This window comes from Barbus barbus (assembly GCF_936440315.1).
Source record: "Barbus barbus genome assembly, chromosome: 24".
NCBI classification, from domain to species: domain Eukaryota; kingdom Metazoa; phylum Chordata; class Actinopteri; order Cypriniformes; family Cyprinidae; genus Barbus; species Barbus barbus.
In genome coordinates, this window is record NC_136752.1 from 21,550,733 (window position 1) to 21,575,146 (window position 24,414).

The 24,414-nt window shown below is 35.8% G+C and overlaps 1 protein-coding gene across 1 annotated transcript; it reads left to right on the forward strand.

The window, feature by feature from the left end:
- The first annotated feature begins 380 nt into the window (after positions 1–380).
- On the forward strand, positions 381–23,390 carry vsnl1a (visinin-like 1a). Its single transcript, XM_079375515.1, has 4 exons — positions 381–642; positions 6,437–6,603; positions 21,368–21,583; positions 21,700–23,390. The coding sequence occupies exons 2-4, from the start codon at positions 6,442–6,444 to the stop codon at positions 21,895–21,897; spliced, it is 576 nt and encodes a 191-aa protein (XP_079231641.1). The 5' UTR covers positions 381–642; positions 6,437–6,441; the 3' UTR covers positions 21,898–23,390.
- Positions 23,391–24,414: the final 1,024 nt, after the last annotated feature.

Here is a 24,414-nt window from a genome sequence, read left to right on the forward strand (position 1 = left end):
GCCTGATACGAATATTTGTATGTGATTGCTTCACTATTAGCACATTTCCATTTCAGAAAAATGCTATATAATAAGGACTGGTCTATTTGACGTGTGTATATCTGCTCTGTTAACTATATATTTTTTATATTTTCCTTTAGAAATTATTTTTCAAAAACAGATCCCTGAACGCAATTTTATTAGTAACACATTGGCTAAAAATAAAATAAATAAATAAATAGTAATAATAACAATAAAATGGAAAGAAAAAAAATCTAACAAGTAATTGCGTGGATCTCCAAGACTTTCAGATCTAGCTGACTTGCTGATGTCATTTTCTAACATTGCTCTCTCTGAGTTCGGTCAGAGCGAGAAGAGGCACAATTTGCGCACACACAAAAGAGCACACACCACAGCAGAGCTCGCGGAGCACTGTGAAAACACGAGATAGGTTGGTGGTGATGAACACAGACCGACGCTGAAACATCACCTCGAGCGCTCCGCGTGGACTGTCCTCGCTGCAGTAATCGCTGCGTCTCTCCCTTTCACCCCAAAGAAACCTCACCGCAGCTGTCAGCCGATTAGTGAGCACTTCCATCGCGTTTACCTTTTACAGTCGCCCGAAGCAGGAATCGTCAGACCTCCTTTTGGTTCTCTGTATCGGTAAGTCCCTCAATGACTATGTGTTTTCGCTGGAACAAGAAACCTTTAGAAAGTCGTTATGGATTGACGTGACGATGGTTGAGCTGGGGTTCATCTAGTCTACCTGCAGCATTGCAATGCATTGATTAATCTCAGAGGATGAAATGTGTATAATTATGATATTTGAGAATACTTTTGTATAGACAAACCCCTCACCCTATTCATCCACTTTATGTGTGAAGATTATTCAAATGGACTGTTAACAATATACTGTGTGGTGATTTTACAAATGCCATTATGAGTTATTCGAAGGGGTACCAGAGGACACAGTAGTAAAGTTGAGGTAAAAAAATGTGAGCTTGCCTTGTCAAATAAATGGACATTAGTTGACAATGGCCCCAGGTGTACATGTCTGAGACAGCTGTGTGTCTTATGTAGCTATCTACTGTGTGTCATTCAGGGCTAGGTGAGAAATGTATTTGGCTGCACAGGTTGGTGGATATAATTTATTTTGACAATTTAGGGAGTCAAAAAACCCAAATTAATGTGAACTGGATTCTTTTTGGAATTGTATTGTAATTTTCAACCAACCCAAAAAGATTCTAAAAGAATACAGAATCTTACGAATCAAATAGTTCTGGTTCAAGTTACAATCATTCTTTGATTCTTATGTCCTATTTCGTTATTGTGTCATAATCAGAATGCTGCTTGCATTGTATTTAGCTGTACAGTTAAAGAAACCCTAAAAAGGAGCTTTGAAATCCTGAACATTTCCTTTAAATTCATTTTGATGTCCTACAGGGGTAATTGCACTGTTTGTTCGAAATATCTAGTTTTTGTTTTGTGTTATAATGGAATCCATTTAGGAAATTCCCTATCATTACTTAATATCATTGGAATTAATATCACTTCCAGCAAGAAATTCCAACAAGATTACTTTAGGATTTTTTAATTAGGAGGATATCATAATGCTGTGATATTGCTGTTTTATAGTTAAATTTTTTAATTACTTACTTGACCGACTGTCCTCACTGCTAATACAGCTTCTTATCCACTGCAGAATCTATGTATAATGTACACGGGTGACAGAGCAGAAATGACAGTGTAGTGAAATTTTAAGCATGTATTTCCTATAATCAATTACCTACAATCTTACACTCTCAAGGTCATACTGTAAAATAATGAAATAATTGAAATGTTTGTTATATAATGTGACTGTCTGAATAAGCTGGATGTCCTAAATCATTTGGCTGGCTAAATTCACATGTGACATAATCTGTCAGGCTCGTGTGGATGGGAACATTGTTGTGATGAGTCAACTCTGGGTTTAAAACACCTTTTGATCTTTGGACAGGGCTCAGTTTGCATAGTCATCATAACGCCTGCTAGTCGGTTCTTAGATGACACAAATGCTTGTACAACATAACACATTGTTTTGATCATAACACAACATTTTCTGTGGATCAAACATAAGATGAGCTCAACATATACACACAGATCAGAATATGCTGTGTGCTTCTTCGGATGAACCACTGCTATTCCGTGTGTATGCCAAAGATCAGTTTAATCTATCTGCATTACAGCAGTGTCGCGTGAAAAGGCAAAATAATTTTAAGAGATCTATTCAACCTGCATGGTATAGTCACAGGGGACAGAGTATTCTCTCTGCTCTCCTGTTGCAGCAGAAATAGCACTGATGCAGCCTAAATGGAAAATGGAGTGGACTATTGCTTTTTAGGTAGACAGGCTCTTCAGTTCCTTTTATAGCCTGCAGTGACCAATTCTTTTCAACAGTATCAGTAGATCAGATGGACCTTATTGTTCAATCTTAAGGTCATTGCACACTGAGTCCGAAATTTTTGTCAGATTTTTTTCGCACGTTAAAAAATAAATACGACCTTATGCTGTGTCAATCATGTTTACACACTGCCTCTGAAACTTTCGTCCATCATAAAAAAATTCAGATTAGGTTCGATTTTCTGCGTTTTCGCATCTGTAATACGCATTTTGATAGGAAAGGATGACTAATACGATAAAAACGAAAAACGAAAATTTCGGACTCAGTATGCAAGGACCTTTACACTACTTTTTATGTTTGTCTAGAATGATGCAACAAGTAGCAATATGTCATTTTTGCATCTTATTGTTATTTATACTGGGCAAATTAAATCCTAAATGATGGAATCAGTTTTTTAAGGTTTTGAAATGAGTCTTAGTTTTGGACAATTTTCACAGCCCCGAGACAAAAGATTCTCATGCATACTCGTAAAACTGTTCGCTGGAGTGCTCTTAAAAAGATTTAACAGTAGGAATTGGAAATTAGTGTTGCATTTGTAATATCTGTAGTTGTTTCTCATTGCTATAGCACATGGAAATTCCTCTCTGTACAGTTTATGGAAAGTCCATTTAAATTTGGAGAGCTTAGATGGCTGTCTAAATTTAAAGGGATAGTTCACCCAAGAATGATTGTTCTGTCAACATTTGCTCACCCTCATTTTGTTCCAAACCTAAATCACTTTCTTTCTTTGGTGGGACACAAAAAGAAGATATTTTGGTATCCAAACTATTTTGGTTACCGTTGACCTCCATTTTATGAATAAAAACACTGTGGCAAACTGTCTCAAAATATGTTCTTTTATGTTGCACAGAAAAGAGAAAAAGTTGTACAGGTTTGGAACAACATGAGGGTGTGTAAACGATGTCAGAAGTTCCAATTTTGAGTGAACTATCCCTCAAGAATGAACATTCTGTCATTATTTGAAACATATGACTTTTTCTTCAATTGAACGACAAAAGAAAACCGTTTTGACCTGTTCTTTTCTATACAGTGAAAATATAGATGTGACCAGGGACTGTAAAACTCCAAAAAGGGGGAAAATCCCAAAAGATAGCTTTGTGTGCGATTTGAAATTTTAGAAGAAAATCACGTTCACGTGACACCAGTAAATGATGATTGAATTTTAATTTATGAGTAAACTATTCCATCCTCAGTTGGTAGAAATATTGTAAATCAGTGAAATGAAGAGAACAAAACGTTTCCACCAATCCTGTTGACCAATTATTGGATCATTTGAACCTTCAGTTTTGTGACTTGACAGAAATCATGTAAAGCATTGACATTGGAGGGATCAGCTGGATGAGGATTCAATTAGGAATGATGCTGGTCATCTAATTAGTTTGGTATCATAATTCACACTCACAGAATGGGAACAAGCTATACGGCAATGCATTATCGCTGATTCATAGTCAGTTTCAGGGCAGCTGTTTTTAGCACTCTGAATTTGCTATGCGGTGCTTTTTTCTCATGGGTGGATCCCTCATAAAGAGAGGTATTCCCCAAGGACTTGGGCCTCCAATGCAGTCTGCAGCTCAAGACGGGTTATGCTCCTGCCTTTAAAAGTGCACCGGCTCACAATGCCGGCTTGGTGGCTTCATTTTCACCATGTTAAAATGTGTAAATGTTAGTTTAGTAGTATTTTCAGCATCCCTGTCTTTAGAGAACAGTCAAGATGTATGTCTTTTACTCAGCCATTTGATTGAAAATAAAATGCAGTTGTGTGGGAAACTAAATTAGTACTCATTATCATCTGCATCGCTGCTCGTTTGTCAGTCTCAGACTGAAAATAAATTGTAATGAACTTTGAAGCGCAATGTTCTCATCGAGTGTTTACGTGAGCCTCTATGAATGTGATGAGAGCTCATCTCTGATTTAGTAGCGTTGAAGAAATTAAAAAGCAGCAGAATTACTTAGCATTTCATCCGCAGCACTGCTGCCATGCTTTCCATCTCTCTCTCTGCTTTCATTGTATCCTTTATTAATGTAACAGAAGGATGGGCTTTTTCAATTTGCAAAAAAAATGTAAATGTCACGTTGAAGCTTAGGATGTGATGACCTTTTGGTAATTATGCGAATGATGCTTTGTTTAATTAACCCATTTCCCTGACAGTAACGCACACACGCACACACACACACACACTATGTGTGACAGCCATCTAGGGGGAAAAGAGCTAGGGGCCTCTCTTATAAGCATGTGGGCAGGATAAAACACTGCTCGTCCTCCAAAGGGACAGACAAATTTATAATAATAATAATTATAAGCTGAAATAGGGGATTTCTTATGAGAATGCTCTCATGCTTAGTGAGGTATTATTTACTGACACAGTCTATTTAGGATTATTCTCTAGGTGCTATTTCATTTTCCCTGTGCTAAGACAACTGTGTGAGTGGCTTTGTGTTAATGAAAATGATGGGATCTTTCAAGAAAAACCCTGCACTAGAAGCTCCAGACTTTTGGTGTGTTTGTCCCACTGATCTAAGCCTCCTTTAAATGTAATCAGCCAGCATGAAATGATATAATCCACAATGACTCACTCAAGCCATCATATTTATTCAAGTGCACCGCGTGCTTAGTTTTATTATAGCCATGATATTAATTATGAAAAGAGTATTGCAATGTACCTTTAGTATATTAATATTTGTGCGCTCAGCTTAATATCCCATTTTCTCAAATTCAATTCAATTTGTGTAGTACTTTGACAGTATATACTGTATACTCCATAGGATGTTCAAGATAAAGAAGAAACCTTGAATCCAGACTTAGCTATAAAATGACGCCTTCTTGAGCTGGCACTTATTTAAACAAATTTATGGTCCATTCTGTGAAACAGGTTCCTATTCATGTTTGATTTTGAAGGTGATTATGATGTGGGAGTTGAATGTGAGTTTTGTAAGGTTTTAAATGTTCTGTCTGGGTTTATGAATACAAAAGTGTCTATACTTATATTAAAGTTTGGGGTCAGTAAATGTTTTGGATTTTTTGAGAGAAATTTATAATTTATTCAGTAAGGATGGTTTAAACTAGGGTTGCAAAGAGGTGGAAAATTTACAAAAATTCCTGGAAGATTCCAAAAAATCGGAAGTTTCCAAAATTTCTGGAATGTTTCCTAAATTTACTGGAAATTTTCCACATTTTTGCAACCCTAGTTTAAACTATGGAAGGGAAGCCCGTTTCCACCACTGAATAAAAACGAAAAACAAAAGGTTATTGCAACTTTTTATCTCACAATTCTGACTTTTTTTCTCAGAATTGCGTGATATAAACTCACAATTGCGAGTTATAAAGTAAGAATTATGATTTATTGTGAGATAAAAATTTACAATTCTGACTTTTTTCTTGCAAGATATAAACTCGCAATTCTGAGAAAAAATATCATGCAATTCTGACTTTTCGCAATTGTGAGTTTATATCACGCAATTATGAGAAAAAAAGACAGAATTGTGAGAGAAAATGTTGCAATTACCTTTTTTATTTTTTATTCAGTGGCGGAAACGGACTTCCATACTAAACTGATCAAAAGTGCCACTAAAAACATTGTTTTTCAAAATACCTTTCTTTTGACATTTCTATTCATGAAAGAATCCTGAAAAAGTATCACAGTTTCCATAAAAATATTAATCAGCACAACTGGTTTCAACAGTGATAATAAGAAATGTTTTTGAGCACCAAATCAGCTTATTAGAATGATTTCTAAAGGATCACGTGACACAGAAGACTGGAGTAATGTAAAATTAAACTTCTCCATCACAGGGATAAATTGCATCTTAAAATAATAGTACTTACTGCATTTTTGACTATATATGCAGACTTGGTCAGCATAAAAAAATTTGGATGGTAGTATATGGGAAGGACACAAATGGCCTCAGTTTTGTAGAACAATCTTTATACAGTTTATAGGCTACAGTTCACGTAGTTAAAATGAACTACAGCTCCAGGCAGAGTGAGATCACAGCTATTTTGATTTCTGTGCCTTGCAGACACCATGGGGAAACAGAACAGCAAGCTGACCCCTGAGGTAATGGAGGACCTGGTGAAGAACACAGAATTTAATGAACATGAACTCAAACAGTGGTACAAAGGCTTCCTGAAGGATTGCCCCAGTGGCCGACTCAACCTGGACGAGTTCCAGCAGCTGTATGTTAAGGTAGGGATGCTAGTCACTCTGTGATACACTGGCTTTTCGTTGGTCTTGCTCCAGACTGAAGAGGTCACAGAGGAGTGCATCAAATGCACCATGTGATTTACAAGTGACTGGAAGAGCCCTCTGAGTCATTCAGTTGGATAGTCTGATGTATAACTGGCACCAAACTCAATTCAGATCTCCAGGCCTACGCTAGCTGGGTATTCATACGGCTGGCTTCTTTATGGCATGTCAAGCACGAACAGTTGCTGTCATAACGGGTTTTGCTCTGTTTAGTAGTTTAGTCATTTAGATTTGTGAGGATATATATTACAGTTTTGACTGTCTGGCAAGGAAACATTTAGCTGCAGATGACACTTTGTCTGCTGAGTGTATCTACTGTACAGCCTTGCAGTTCCAATTATAACATGACACTACCTGCTGCATAATATGAATATGAATTATGTAAAGACATTATGCAAGATCTTCTAATAGCCAAAGTAAATAACCACACGTCTCGCAGCTCTGCTCAGAAACCACAATGAAACCTTTTCATAACTTTTAGAATGGCTTGAAATGAAAATAAATAACAGAAACCTGCTATAGGCCAAGCATTTTAGTGATCAGGGATGGCGGGTTTTACAGCAAAAGGATATCAACGAGATTTTTTTTTAATAAAACGAGGTTTTATTAAAATCCAAGGGAGAGGAAATGGATGGCCTCGCATGCAGGGCACTGAGCTCCTGCGGACTGGACTGGACTGAATGATTGTTTGTTTGTTTGTGTGTGTGTGTGTGTGTGTGTGTGTGTGTGTGTGTGTGTGTGTGCGCGCTGACACTTACAATGCTCGTGGCATAGCGATACCGGGAGGAGGTGTTTTGTGATTGGCTTTGGTCAGTGAATCATCCTACTTGCTTTTTAATTTAACTAATGTGGCATGAGGTTTTTGTTTTTTTATTTTATTTATTTATTTTTGTAAACGATGCAGAATAACAGTTAGTTTTCAACTTGTGTAGCATTGCTTAATATATAATATTAATCTTTTTATTTACATTATCAGCATGAACCAATAAAAAATTTCAAATATTTTATTTAGAATGAACACTTTTTGCTAAATTTATTTGTGGATAAAAAAAATTCCTTACCACTTGTCAGGTTCAAAGTATTTGAGATGCTATCTTTGTACCAGTATAGTTTTTCTATAAATGTGGAGGCAATAATCTAAGCTCTTCTATACAGAGTTATGGAGGGAATAATTTGAGCCCAGAAATGAGCATGATTTGTATGGGCAAAGCTTGGGAGGGTGCTGGCATTGTCTTTCGTTCTGTTTTTGTGGAAGCCATATTGGTAGCTAAATTTAGCATCTTTTCAATGATTCATCCTTTTTCAATAATAGGTTGCTAGACTAGACTGGGGATGAGATCAGTTCTATGGATAAATGAACCGCTCTCTATATTATCTGCAGATTTTGTACTGTACTGTTTGTACAGTAATCGTCTTTGGGGTCAGATGGTGTCGATCACATAAATCCACCTATTGATCACAAGTGCATCTTAAACAACAGACATACAGAAAATATCAGGACAGTTTATGAACTGGATTAGAATTACACTGCCTTATGTATTGATTCGGGTAAGCTTATAGAAAATTGTTGCGAAAATGGCTGGCTATTTAAAGAGACAATATGTGGCAAAGTTCCCATTCTATTCTTAGCATTTTACTCCATGGCAATATACCTCAGTGCATATCCCTTCAGACTCCAGAAGTGCCACACTAACTACAGTATATGGGAAATTATTAACCTTAAGGATGCAACAATGGCTCTGTGATTAATCTGCCAATAGTATCACTATCCAGAAGTGAAGGCTGTACATGGTGTCAGTAAAGTGATCCCTTTGTCTGCTGGTGTTTGATTGTTTGCTGCGGTTTCAGATGTTAATACTGTGACAACAGTGATGAGGTGCTGTGTAATGGACTTTAGGTTTGTGCTGAATGAAGCACTTGAATGCTGCGTGTTCAGATCTAATTGGCAGTTAAAGAGATGACATACACGGTTGGCGATGAGGTGGTTGGTAGGACACAAAAATATGACAGTAAATCTCTCGAGTAGAAGGGGGATGGGTGTACGCTGGGGACATTATCTTTACCAGAGGATTCCAGCGTGCTCCTGTTTGACACCAGTTTGTTACATCACCCTCAACAGACAGCTCAGACCTTCATCTTGTGGCCAAACGGAGAGCTGTGGTGGATCGAACATCGGCCCTGATCTGATCTCATAGCACATGAATGTGGAATGACAGGATGACGACTGGTTTGCGCCCTGCTGTGGCATAGACAATGATGTGGCTAGACATCTTAAAGTCAAATTCTGGGTACACTGGAAAAAATGATACATTGAATTTACTAATTTTTTTTAAGGTAAGTGGTTGCAATCAATTTATTTTAGCTACTTTTAAATAAATTTTGCTGAAAGTTAGTCAACTAAATTTGATTATTTAAATGGAGCTAAAATAGATTGATTGCAACCACTCACCTTAAAAAAAATTTGTATAATTTTTTTCAGTGTAAATGTGAAGATTTCTTTGATTTGATGGATGATAATTTGAAGGTTTCTTTATCACATGAATGTGTTAATCCTTTTTTTAATTCAAGGTCTAATATTTGAAGTTACCATATGCTTGTGTTGTTCTGAAAGTTAACAAAATTCACTTTAGTTTAAACAATCTGATTTAAAACAATTGTAACATTTAGCAGTGAGATTTCATTTGTTAACATTAGTTACTAACAATGAAAAATACTCCTAAAGCATTTATTACTCTTAAAGTTAATTTAGACATTTAATACAGTACATTTTTTTTTAAAGCAAACGTTGTATCTGCTAATATGAGTTAATGGACCATGAACTAAAAATGAACAGTTGTATTAACAAAGATTAATAAATGTCTTGTTGTTAGTTAATATCCGTTAATACAATAATTAACATGAACTAATGGGACCTTAATGTAAAGTGTTAACAACAAATATTTGTTTTCCAGAAAATGAGTCAAATTGATTAATTGAGTTAATCGATTAATTCATAATTATTTGTGTTATTTTAATATGATAATACTTGTTACTTGAATGTAATTGTAATAATAAGATATTTAATAATTAATTTTTATTAATTTTTAGTTTTATTTGTAATTCTATCAGATAAAGAAACAAAATAATCACAATTTTCTTGCAATGTTCCACCAAACATCCTCGTATTATGAAGAAACTATATCAATACAAGTAGAAAAAAACTGCTTATCACTGCCCTCTTCTGTCGATCAACCACACAGTCAAACACACACACACACACACACACACACACACGCACACGTCTGTTACAGCAGGCACATCATTTGAAGTTGACTTCCAATTGCAGTCACACCCAGCAGATTTTCTAAAATTAGCACACTTTCATTTTCCCATGCTGAGCATGACAAACATGCTGGATCTGTTTCTTTTTTGCACTTGCTTTGTGTGTACAATGATTCCAGAAAATTCAAAGCAGGCTTCTAGTGTTTCTAGTGCTTAACTTGTAGCAGAAAAAAGACAAAGATTTAAAGAGCATGTTACTTTTTTCATCCCTTCTTGTGTTTAAGTAGATTTCCTGTCAAATCTTTTTTTAACATGGCATCGCCAGTGGTCTTCTGTCGTAGAGTTTGGTGCGAGGAAGTTTGAAGAAAAAACTACCGGGGCTGATTCATGGTTTTTGCAGTAAAGTCAGATTACATGCAATAACAAAGTGAAACCGACCAAAAGGATTTAATGTCAGATGGTGACATGTGGCAAGTGAGGCTGAATGACTGTCCATGTGTGTTTAAGTACAGTAGCAGACAGGAGGGGATCGTCCCTTGTGACGGAATGCAATAATGAATGACCTACATACTCTGGATTCATTGAAGTATCCATTTTGTTTAATGATAGGTTTGTTGAGAAGATGGAGGACCTCGGTGTCACACAAGGTTGTCTTGGATAAGGAGACAGATTGCCTCCCTGCGATCAATAGGACACCATCTTATTCCCCATCCACAGTTCTTGTAAGATGACCTATCAGAGATAACAAGCCTTATTATTCAGTTGCATTATTTTTTTCCTATTTCTAGAATCATTATCATAAATTGTTAATTTTTTCACATTGATGTATTTAATAATAATTATCATCATAATAATGGCTCGTTTAGAACAATAGTTGTTGGTCTCACAAGGGCTGTGTATGACATCTGTTTCTATTATTGGATTTTTCAAAAAATCATTTAGCTTTGTTTTAGATAATGACAGTGTATTAATTTTGCAGAATGAATATAATATCAACAGTGATACTCTTGAGTCATTGAGCATAACAATAGTGTATCAGTGATATGCACAGTGTCCGAGGTTTCTGCAGTTATGGTAAAATCGTATTAATAAAATTAATTAGTGCAAAAACAACTTAAACATATCTAACTAACTGCATTTACATAACTTTAAGGTGAAATGTGTAATTTTTGCTGCTAGCATCACAAAACCGATTTACAAAAACAATTCATCGAACTGAACACACCCCCATGTTTTCCACTGGTCAGTCAAACAGATAGACCCATCCAAAACTCACACCATTGGTTGAGATAGTGTTGTTGTATTGGGTCAGTCAAGACCAACTAAAACCAACTAAAACCTAAAACCAACAGAACAATGTCTAATGACCACAGTATCATATGAGAGGCTTCTAGTTGTGTTTTGTCACTCGGTTTCAGGTATACATGATAATTTATAAAATGTATCAGTGTCCAGATGTGAGGAAGGCACCTTCACCTGCCATCCTAGTTTAATTAACTGAAAACTTGCTTGATTTTACATAACTGTTTCAGTATGTCTAAGACTGCTGTATTGGTCAGCACAATATAAAAAATATTATTTTTATTATTATTATTTTACATTAATTACCTATTATGGATTTTATTTAATTTTTATAGATTGGCATGTCCTGATTTGTGGAATAAGAACGGCTGGGGCTCTAACCCCTGCTGCCCTCCCACCCTTTTCACACACACATTGCATCCAATGCTTTTCAAAGCTTTTCTTTACCATCAATGGAAGGCTAGCATATGTCTTCATGTGTTGCCTGCAGTCTGCCTCATATGACTTCCTGTGACGTGCGAGGGTTGAATGGGTGGAAAATGCTCTGATGTTTCTCCTGATTAGCTGGCGGTCACTACAACAGCCCAGTGCTTCTCTTCACAATGTCACCTCAAGGTCTCCTTCTGGCAGAGTGCAGTGCTTGCCTGTGATCTGTGGTTAGTTGGGATGAGAATGCGTCATACATCATTCAGAGGAAGGCTTTTATTGGCCGGACAAAAAGGGGGCTTGTGATTCCTGTTTTATCTGACATATTCACCTAGGGTTAAGTGCCACTCTCACGGGCACAACGCCTCTGACCAGCTCAAAATGCAACCTTTGGATTACCAGTCTTGAACCTCAAACACTCCACTGCAATCACTCTACAAAGGGCAAATGAATTGCAGAGTGTAAAAAGTAGTCATAAACAAATATAGTGTAACCCAAGCTCAAGAAGCATTAGCATGAATTGTTTGTTTTCTTGATTGTAGTTGTGAACGTTCACTGAAGCAGAACTGTTATGGGGTGCTGTTGATTCAGCCCTCATTACAAATGCCGAACTTATTGAGTACTCAGCTTTAAGTTAAAAGTTTGATTGCACTGAAAAGAAATGCAGTTCTCAGAAATGTCAGCAAATCTGTCATTTCGAGAGAATTAAGGAAATTGTATTGCAGCGGCTGTTTGTTTTTTCCCCGTTCTGAATCAGATCCGTAGTGAACAGTTAGGAATAAAAAGTGTTTACATAATGCTATTGGGGGCCATTGTAGTAATGGAAGGCTAGTGCCAACCAAGCTCAATTATCCCTTGGGCACATTGCCCATATAATTCAATCAGTAGTGCAGGGGGAGGGTGATTATCTATGACCACTGTGTTAGTGAAGTCAGCTCAGTTTGTGGTGCTAACCTGCCTTCTCAGGATATTGTGTTAACTTAGTCCTGTTCCTTTGAGACCTTATTATCTGCTTGTTGAAATGCATTGCGCTGTAGCGGCCTAAGGGCTATCTGGAGCTGCTCTGATACGCTGGATCATAGGAAGACTGTATTAGGCTGAAAGGTTAGTTTGGACTGGCTACAGCATGCAGCTATATAATCATACATTGTATTAAAGGGATAGTTCACCCAAAAATAACATTTTTTGTTATTAATTACTCACCTTCACGTTGTTCCAAACCCGTAAGACCTTGAACCACTGATGTCACGTGGACTATTCTAACAATGTCCTTACTACCTTTCTGAGCCTTGAATGTGGCAGTTGTGTTGCTTTCTATGCAGGGTCAGAAAGCTCTCTGATTTCATCAAAAATATATTAATTTGTGTTCTGAAGATGAATGAAGGTCTTGCAGGTTTGGAACAACATGAAGGTGAGTAATTAATGACAGAATTTTCATTTTTGGGTGAACTATCCCTTAAATATGTATGTTGTAGCTTGCAAAACTCACTAATAATAATGGATTTTGTAGTGTTTTTTCTATATTAAACATGAACTTTAACAAGGGTCCAAACTTGGTATATAAAAATATTTTATTGTTCCTAGAGGTTGCAGATAATGTGCTGCCATCTAAAAATGAAGCAACACCATAGAGGCAAAAGTAAGATTGTAATTTTTCTCTTTAAGAGTGCATTTTCTTTTTTTTTTATTCTTAATACAATAAAAAAAAGATAAAAATTGTTGTTATATACAGAGTATATAGTGTACAGTATATCTAGTCTCTTATGCTCGACAAGGCTGCATTTATTTAATCAAAAATGAAGTTAAAACAATAATATTGTGAAATATTATAATAATTTTAAAGAACTGTTTTTTATTTTAATAGCAATTTGCAATTTATTCCTGTGATGCAAAGCTGAATTTTCAGCATCAATTACTCCAGTCTTTGGTGTCATATTATCTTTCACAAATCATGATGTGATGCTTAAAAAATATTTATTATTATCAATGATGAAAACAAGTGTGTTGCACCATTTCATTGGACTCTGCCTAACTGCCAGCCTAATTTATTCTGGGCTTCCTTAAGAACAAATAATTGACTAGTCATTTAGGCAACCCAATGAGTAGTTGGTTTTGAAAATATGTAATTTTGTAAAGTGCATCTGTTATGTTGCAGTCACTGTAGATTTATTGAAAATGTAATTCTCATAGTTGCACTACTTGCACACATCAAGCACACTAATCACATCAAGTATTACAGTGCAACTACATCTGAGGAAATCCAGATAAATCATTGGGTTAATCTGTATCATGACTCGCATGAAATGACATTGCAATTGCCATGCCAACAACCCCCCCCCCCCCCCTCCCCCAGGCAATTCAAACATGGCTTTAAGAACCAAACCTAAAAAAATCATAGGAGATATGCAAGCAGTTACATGAAATGACTCTAGATAGATATGTAAGGATGTGCATTATGCCTCAGAAATGGCTAATTAGACATTTATTGCCATAACATGTCATTACTACTCAATCATTCCCAGGCTAATTAGACAGTTATTAGCAATTAAATAGGTACAGTTGATCTAAGGAGCTTGAATTTGCTTTGTAGCTCTAACTCAAGTGTAAAAGCAGGCCAAACCCAGAACAGCATGCCACCATCAGTTTACATAATCCATATCTGAGCTTAGCGGTGCTCGTTATCATGTTAATTTAAACGTAGTGCAGATGGCACGCTGTCTTTTGCTGAATAAGAGAGCTTTATAACTTCACTCATTTCTCAGCAGGAAGATGACATCATGTCTTTGAGGCATTCACCTTCTGAACGCTTTCCTTGGCCTGTCGTGAAGTAACTTGTGCATGTTGGGGGGAAAGGAAAGGTTGCATAAATTATAGGACATTGTTTATTCATGATTCATGGGCTTGAAGAGAAGCACTTTGCTGTGAAATAAGAAAGAGGCTTTTAAAATTTTCTTGTATAGAGGAGTGGATGAGAATCAGTCATGTGTAATTCATTTTCTTGGTATTTGAAGTATTAAATTCTGTGACAAAGTGGGTCATTTTTCATCTTTAAAGGAGAAGTAATTTTTATGTTAAGAAGGTAAGTTTTTGTTTGAGCTTTAATATTTTCAGTGATAATACTTGAAAAAGGATACATTTAAAGACAAACTTATTTTAGTGTGCTGACAGCATGTGCTGTTATCAGTCATTTTTTTGTGTACTAGTTTAGAGACAACTGTAAATAAGCCATTCTTAAGTTGACTTCATACTAAAGAAAACATTGTGATGCTTTCAAAACACTGAAGCCTGACATGTGAACTTCTCAGTCAACCAGTGGCATGAATTTGGGCCTTTTTTATCGAAACCAAGGCAATTGGGCCAAGACAGAGGAGGTGGTGGATGTGTTTTTTAAAGTGATTATTTTTGCAGTACCTTTGCATAAATACAGATCAAATAATATAAAATATAAAGATAAGATGAAAAAAACTTTAAAAACTTAAATGAAAACGAGAAATGTTACTTTGGAATCTAACTCAAATAAAATAAGTTTGTTGAAGTACAACAATAAAACTAATAAAAAATGGCGAAAGCACAACAAAATGACTAGGAAATTCAAAATATTAATAAATACTATAGGCCTAATAGTACATAACTAAAATGAGACTTTAACAAACACTACAATTTAACGGTTGTTGTCTTTTTTGTTGTTGTTGGTAAGAGTGAATGAACCCTTTTAGTGTTTGTTGCATTAGAAGGGTTAATGTCTGGATGGTTAGCAAAGCACCGTTACTCAAACTTGGCATTAGTCAAGGGCTTGAGACTGTGCGCTTTGCAGGCATGTTCAAAAGGTTTTCTGATGGAGAACTTAACAGCTGAAATAAACAGACATAACTTATTAGGATCGTCAAAATGAGTGCTTCCACAATCTTGTAGCTGTTTCTTATAGTAAGCGTCTGATTGTGTTGACCACTGTACAGCACATTTAGGTGTGTGTGTGTGTGTGTGTGTGTTTGTGTGTTGTTGAGAGATATGGCAATCTTCCAGCTCAGGCATTACCATCCACCCAGTTATTGTTATCACCGTTGAGGTCAGTCCTGCTGTAGAAGCCAGTTGATTTGAACTGCATGCTGAGCCCTTAACAGCTGTCTCTCCTTTGCTCACTGTGGAGGTTTATATGTGTGATGACAGTGTTGACAGCTTACATGGTGACTAAGATGTTGTAGGAATGTGCTTTTGGTGCATGTCTTGATGGCAAGCAGAGGAATCTGAATCTGTATTTCTTGCTGAGCGCACTTTTACCCTGCAGTGCTGTCCTCTGTTTCTATAGCTCGACTAGTAGAGCCACAGTTCATGGGTTTGAGTCACCTGTATCACACACTAATAAAGACATTATAAGCATCATGATGGTAGACTAGTCAATTAGTGAAGTTGATTAGTGAAAGATATTAAAATTCTGGCCTATTAATACCAATAAGTCACAATTTTTGTAGTCTAAACTACAAAAAACTAAATTTGAATTGCTACAAAGGAATTTTTCCAGTATACATACAGTATATGTTAATTTTAAGTTATGGTTAAGATTGTTAAATTATTTAAAAAGTAAGAGAAAAGAAAAAAGAAACTAAATAAAAAAAACTATATATATATATATATATATATATATATATAATAAATTTGTATCTTAAATATTAAAATTACACACCCTTTGAAATCCAATTTTTAAATTCACATTAAAAGCACACTGTATAAATTTGACTGAATTTACAGTAATATATACGCTTAATAAACACCTGTAATTGTACTTTCCTCCATTTATAAATGGCAATTCAATAGCATTGTAATAGATTAATGTTTGATATTATTTAAGAATTAGTTCATGTGACATCAGTGGTTCACTGTAATTTTATGAAGCTACAAGAATACTCTTTGTGCACAAAGAAAACAAAAATAACAACTTTATTCAACAATTTCAGCTTCATAAAACTGAAGTTGAACCACCGATGTCACATGGACTATTTTAACAATGTCCTTACTACCTTTCTGGGCCTTGAATGTTTTAGTTGCATGAGTAATTAATCACAGAATGTTCATATTTGGGTAAGCTAACCCTTTAATATTATAGTGTTCTTAATTTTATTAATAGGAAATCGATAAGATAATCGCTTAAATTATTAACAACAATTCAATGATCAGTGATTAATCATTTTCTTATCCTAGATGGTTTTCATCTTCTTTAGATTTCATCAGATTAGCCTAATAGTGGAAGTTATGTGGAAGTTATGCCTTGAATGTGATTAAAAGCACCTGCCAAATGAAGTCAGGTTAATAAGACAAACAGTGAATATTATTTCATTCATTCCACTGCTGTTTGCACCATCCTGCATATTCAGCCATTAAATTCCGCTGTGCACATTTAATAGGGTTAGGTTCTCTGATATCCTAGGATGAAAAATCCATGACTTTTGCATTGTTAAATGGCTTGCATTAGGAGTAGCGTGACAGGGATAGTGTAGACTGGCTGAGATGGGGCAGAGGCTGGCATCAGCTTGTGCTCTGATTACGCAGGCTTTTAGCGGCTGGAGTCTGTCTGCAGGGCAGACAGTGATCGTGCTGTTTGCCTCACACCCTACATCAGTTTAATTCAATAGCTGTGTAAGGGCAGGTTGTCTCTCTCACCCTTGTATTCTCACGGGGAGTCTCTCTCACTTTCTGTTTTGCTCTTCTCACTTATTTATTTTTATTCATTTAGCACATCTATTTATCCAAAGTGATTTTTTTTTTTTACTACAGGAACAGCCACCCTGGAGCAGTTTGGAGTTAAAAGTCATTATTTTGGTGTCTGCGCTTCAGAGTTTTAAATGACTTAAATTGTGTTTACATTATGTATCCATACATTAAAGGAATGTCACCCAAATATGAAGCTTTGATTATCAATCACTCCCCAGTGTCAGTCTAACCCAAGAAATACTTTTCTCTGTAAAACACTAGAGGAGATGTTAGGAAGAATGTCTGTTCTGCTTAATATTTTTGTGGAAACCGTGATGCCTTGTTTCCCCCAGGATTCTTTGATTAATACATTTGATTTATTAATTATTAGTAATAAAAAAAAGAAATGGAAATCTTTTGCACATTGTAAACATCTTTACTGTCACTTTTGATCAACTTAATGCAACCTTGCCGACTAAAAGTATTATTTTCTTTAAAAACAAATCATACTGACCCCAAACTTTGAAATATAGTGTGTTACACACAAATTGCGTGATTCTTTAGATTTTTGGTACTGTTTGGAACTTACCATCTACTTTCCTTGTGGAAAAGAGCAGATTGTACAGTCTGCATCTCCTTTTGTGTTTCACAGAAGAAAGTATGCAATTATTTGGAAAGCCATGAGGGTAAGTAAATTATGGGAGATTTATTTTTTAGATTCCTTTCACACAAACCAATTCACTATAAAACGAGATTATAAAAAAAAACACACAAATAAGCTGATATGATATTCTGCATTGTCTTGAATATGGCAAATTACTGTTCTTCTCCTTTATGCACCCATCAGAGAGTAACAGATACTTGGATCTTGATCAGGTGGCATTCCCACGTGATAGCATGTCTTCTGACACAGTACACATGTGAAGATCTATTTCTACATTCGGTGCTTGGATCCAAAAGAAAGTAAAAAGAAGAATATTAATGCAATGTGAAAGTTGAGAATTTCACACAGCCATGCCCTAAAAAAACCTCTTTTACATAACAAAAAATGTCATAACCTGCCAGATTTGCACGGAAGAAACTTAGGGAGGGGGCCACGCAGCACAGCAGCAGCTCTCCAGTTCTTCATGACTTGCACTTTGTTTGTTTTCTTTTGCTCTCCTCTACTTTGGTGAAGGGCAAGGCCATATGGAGCAGAAGGACCAGCCCCATGAGAGAATCATTTTGCATGTGTGCAGGGTACATCACAGTGTGCATTTCTTCCTGTCTCAGCTCTCTTTTCTCAACCCAGTGCCAGTCTGGCAGGGGCTTATGACCAGACCTATGCTATCCCAGAGGGCTTCTGCTTTCTGGAGGATCTTGACAGTGTGTGAACTCTTTGATATACGAGAGCACTCTGCATCTTCACAGGGTGGCGCTGTGTTCAATCATTTGATTTTGTGCTGGCTGAGTTCTGATGAGATCAGAGACAGCTGCTGTCCCATCAGCCGTAGCTAGTGGGTTTGTGAGTAGGTGTCTTGCATTCAAGTATATCTGCAATTTACATAGGATATATCTAATTCTACTGTATTAAGTTTGGGTTACACTGGGAAAAAAATATTCACTTGGTCAGTGTTTTTATCTAGTTTTTCAGTAAATTTAAACATGCAGTAAATTTGAAACATTCCAGTATTTAAAATCCTTGAAACCAGATAAATTTACTTGAGAAGCAAAAAACTGCATGAGGTATTAAAGGGATAGTTCACACAAGAATGAAAATTCTATCATTTACTCATTCTCCGCTTGTTCCAAACCTGTATGAGTTTCTTTCTTCTTTCTTCTGCTGAACACAAAAGTAGCTATTTTGAAGAATGTTGGTGACTAAACTGTTGACGGTATCCATTAACATATTATGGGAAAAAAAAAGGTTTAAGTCAATTATTTCTATCTTTTGCTGTAGTGTGTCAGTAGGAAATATCAGTTTACATTTCCAGACATTCATTTTGCTATTAATTGTAATAATCCAGTGAGATTTTTGTTTGCACAAGGGGCCTGACAACAGCCAGTGCTCCACAAGTCTGGAATGGCACGAAGAAACAGAACAAACTGAGACAGACTAAATCCAGATGAAATGTGGCAAAGTGTTGAACCACCGATGTGGTTAAAAAAAACTATGCGCAAGTGCACCTAGGGCAAAAACTGCTTTAAATGCAAAGGATGGTCACACCAAATGTTGATTTAATTTAGTTAATAGAAGTTAATTGATAAAGAAAATCTATTTATGACATTATTTTTGACAGCATCCTCATTTTACAGCATTTTTACACATGTGCCTAAAACTTTTAACAGGTATAGGTTTCTTGAAACACACAAACCTTTCTGCATTTTTATATTTTTAAAGAGACATTATTTAGTATGTTTATTATTTCGTTTGAGGAACTTTGTCTGCTTCTGTTATGTAGGTGATTTCAGGTATTGCTGTCATTGCGGCACACACTCACACACACTCTTTTCTCTCATTAGGTGAAAACTACGAGAATCTCATTTCCCTGTCTTTGAGCATGGCATCTGTTCCTAAGTGCTCAGAATTTATTATTAGCTTAGTTCAGCTCTGCCAACACACTCCAGTGATTCCATCGTTTAATATTTAGCAGCCAAATAACTCTACACTCAAATGTGAGGTTAGATAACGTTTAAAAACATTTACATTGGCTTCTCAATTATCTAGTGAAAAAATAGTGATTTTGCTCAAAAAGGGCCTTCTTTTGTATTTGCATTTGCTTTTTGGCTTATAAAACATGATATATTATATCTGTTGTCCGTGGTGCCTATAAATTTTCACTTTACTTGAGTCTCTGCAGCTTGGCGCCAGCATAAAAACCATTTATACCCCCCCCCGTTGCTCATTAGATTGGAAATCTGTGGTGTTTTGGGCATAAAGGTGACAAATAGTGCTTTGGCTGGGACTGCACTGGGAACAGGTGAGGGTAATTGTTGCCCTCAGTCACTGAGAGGGTAACAGTATTAGGAGGAGAATGATGCTCTCCTTCAAAGAGGAGCTGTGTGCTGCTCTTGTAGCGGCACAGACTGATTACACTGCTCACGTCCGCATTGCAGCCCTCTTCTGCAAAGAGACAGGCACTGCGCTGGGCGTTGTTGGCCTTAGTTAACAGACTCATACATACATACGCTCACCTACCCACCACGAAAATCTCCTGCATTCTTAGTGCTATCTGTGAAGTTCATGTTTTTAGCTTGATGCAACAAAACGATAGCTGAATAGCCTTGCAGCACTCAAATGAAGCAAGTTTATAATGTAGAGAAAATGTAGAGATGAGCATTTCTGAGCAACAGAAATAACAGTCATTATACCATTCCTAATATGCAGTACTGTTTAACTAAAAAAAAAATGCAGATCAAATGTGTGGAGTTGGTGAGAATGGTTTTTGAAAAAAGTCTCTTATACTTAATATATATACAAAAATATAGAAAACAGTAATATTGTGAAATATAGTTTTAGATTTAATATATTTTATTTTTGAAAATGCTGTTGATTCCTGTTATGGTAAAGGTGAATTTTCAATAGCCATTACTGTTAAAAGCATTAATGTTGAAAAAAGTTGTGCTGTTTTTTGTGGAAACGGTGATATTTCTTTTCTTTTTTTTTCACTGAATTAAAATATGTGAAAATTTTGCATTTATTTGAAAAGTTTGTAACATTTTAAATGTTTTTAATGTCAATTTTCATCAATTTAGTACAGATTTGCTGAATAAAAGTTTTAATATCTTTTTTTTGTGTCTTACCGATCCCAAATGTTGGATAGTTTATTTCTATAAAAAGTGTTTCAGACTTATCTGAAATATTCTTTGGTCAAGCTCAGGGACTTAAGAATTGGGAGTTTGTTTACATGAGGGGTAGCTTGAAATTAATTTTTAAATTAAAATTTACTTTTTTTTTCAACTATCTTTAGTCAGTAAGGAGTGTTTTAAAAAACACTAACAAGAACTATATAGTGCCATTAATTAATTGTTTTGTTTTCCTCTTTTCCAGTTTTTCCCTTATGGTGATGCCTCAAAGTTTGCTCAGCATGCTTTCAGAACCTTTGACAAGAATGGAGACGGCACCATTGACTTCAGAGAGTTCATCTGTGCCCTTTCCATCACATCACGAGGCAGCTTCGAACAGAAACTCAACTGGGCCTTTAACATGTACGACCTGGACGGAGACGGCAAAATCACACGAGTTGAGATGCTCGAGATCATTGAGGTACTCGATTCAGTCTGTTCTCCTGTTTACTTGCATAAAGCAATAAAAAAAAAGCTCAGTGTGTCTTTGACTCTTGGAAGGATTTTAACACACTTTGTTCTGTTTTTCTCATAAAGGCAATCTATAAGATGGTGGGGACTGTTATCATGATGAAGATGAACGAGGACGGCCTGACGCCCGAACAACGAGTCGACAAAATCTTCAGTAAGATGGATAAGAACAACGACGACCAGATCTCATTGGAAGAGTTCAAAGAAGCAGCAAAGAGTGACCCGTCCATTGTATTACTGCTGCAGTGTGACCTGCAAAAATGAGCGTCTCGGAAAAGAGCCAGGGACTGCACAAATGATTAATGTTCCATTCAGTTTGCAGCTATTTCCACTGATAAAAAAAATGCTTGGACTACCTTTCAATGAATCCGCTTCCTGTGTTTGAAACACTTGTGTGCATGAGAATGTTCTTTGCTAACGAATTTCACATACGCACACACAAACACCTTCACACACAAAAGTACACTCTCACACACATACATGCATACACCGCAAATGCGTACACGAACACAGACCATGCCATGCACAAATAGAATTATATGAATATTAATATACATATATATATTGAGTTGTTGAAATTAACTGCCAAAATGTGAAGAGTGTGCAAAGTACCTTCTGATTCCACTGGAGCTTGCGCATCGTTGAAGTGCTGTATTAATTTGAGCTACTATTTATTGTACTGATGCTAGCTATGTGTACCATATACTGCGTAATGTCAACCGAACTGATTCTTATGGTAATCGTAACTGTTCTGGAACTACCCACTCGTCTGGATGGACAAAAAGATAAGCTTATGTCCATCCAACTTTTCCCTTCAAATGTGCTTGTACTGTTGGTGAATATAAATGTAGTTTATTTGCATGCCATTAGGTTTGCCTTAAGAGTACTTCCCTCATTTGCAACCTGCATACAGAATGAGAACAAGCCTTATTTAAAAGAAACATTTGAGATGTGAAATAGAATTAGATGGATAATCCGTTGGCTTCGCAAAGATTTGTGATGCATTGATGGGAAAAGGCTAGTTTACTACACCTAGCATGTACATCACACGAGAGGGGTTCAATGTGGCCGAATGTAATCCATCTGAGAGCATACATTCATTCTCATGGTCGAAATATTTCGCCATAACAAATATTCCCATATTAAACCTACAAGCTGTGCAGTTTCAGAATGTCATCAAATGTGATAAATTGCATATCTGTGTGCAGATTTATGTGGGGCCTGAACATGGAATGAATTTATGAAGATCATTTTTAGGGTTAAAGTGACATAAAATAATGATTTTGCCTAAAAAATGTACCTGTTCAAACTCATTCTTGACAGCTAAAACGTCCAAGACTGTATTTATTCCTACTTTTTACATGCTGCTCTTACAGGATAACTCAGAGTAAAACAGATAAACTGTTTTACAGGATAAAACAGAGGGTTTTAAAGGTTAGCCCTCATGTTATCACATTTTAAATCCAGACATTTGCACCAACTGCACGTTTTGAGCACCGACTCGATTTCTAAATGCGTATCTTTCTGTGCTCCATTTGAAAGTACATTCTGCCAGTGTCAAGAGCTTTACACAAGCATAACCTTTGTCATTGTAATGTTTACCTACGTAGGCACCACACCAAATTCACGCAATGGCAAACTTTCCCAATTTAAAAGTTATTTTGTACATATAGCATGTATTGTGCCCCTGATGCCATGGCTGCACTACTTCTTGTGTTGTGGTTTAAACTAATAAAAGAGTATATGGGATTTTTTTCCTCAATGTCAGAGTTTGATTTAAAAGAAGCATGTAGATACTGAAATTTATTACCTGCAATTACAATATAATTTGTTTAGCAGCACATATCAGGACCGATATGAGTCATTTTTATGCAGTTTTGAATGAACTTTTAAGGACTATACTTGTGCTGTAATTCAAGGAAGAAGGTGAAAGCTATTATTTTAATTAGAGAATGAAGAAACATAAATTTTCAAAAACTCAGATTTCATGTTAGAAGCTTCTGTGGACAAAGCATCATCCACTTGAAGTAATGAATGACTGCACAACAGGAGCAAAGGTAAACTGTAATGGCATAAGACGTCCGTTAGGTGGCAGCATCGTGTTGAATTCGTAGAACATGACCCATAGATATGTATATACAAAATGAGCGACTAAATATTGAAACATTCTCACCGATGTGGATGTTTTTTGTTGTTTATTTGCCGATCAGTTGGATGCATTGTTCCGTTAATTAAAACGAAAAATTGGTAAATATGATTTTTTTTTTTGTATAATAAGGTTATCTCTGCTTTGTATTGCCAAGATATCACAAAAATATAAATACCAAATGAAAATGTACAGATGTAATATGTGCATTAAAAATAACTGAAAACAAAAATAAACTAAAATGTTACATCTCGGCAAAATGTATTGAAGTCTATGACAAAATTAATTAAAAAGGCAACACAGGTGTATCGTCTTAAGAGATATTGAGTTATTTGAGGAAGAAATAGCTCAGATATATAGCAATAATAAAAAAAAAACAGCAAGGGCTTTTGATGACTGAATTTACTACGATTAATGTGAGATCTGGCAAGGAGCAATAAAAGATTAATAATAAAGTATGCCTATTCATTTCTTGTTTTATTCACGTTATAGAAACCAAATAACATCTTTAAAAAAAAACAAAAGCAGATTTTGATTAATAGACAAATAAATATATCTAAAATAATTGCTTACAAGGACAAAAAATAAATAAATATATATATATTTTTTTTTATGTAAATGTTAATATATATATA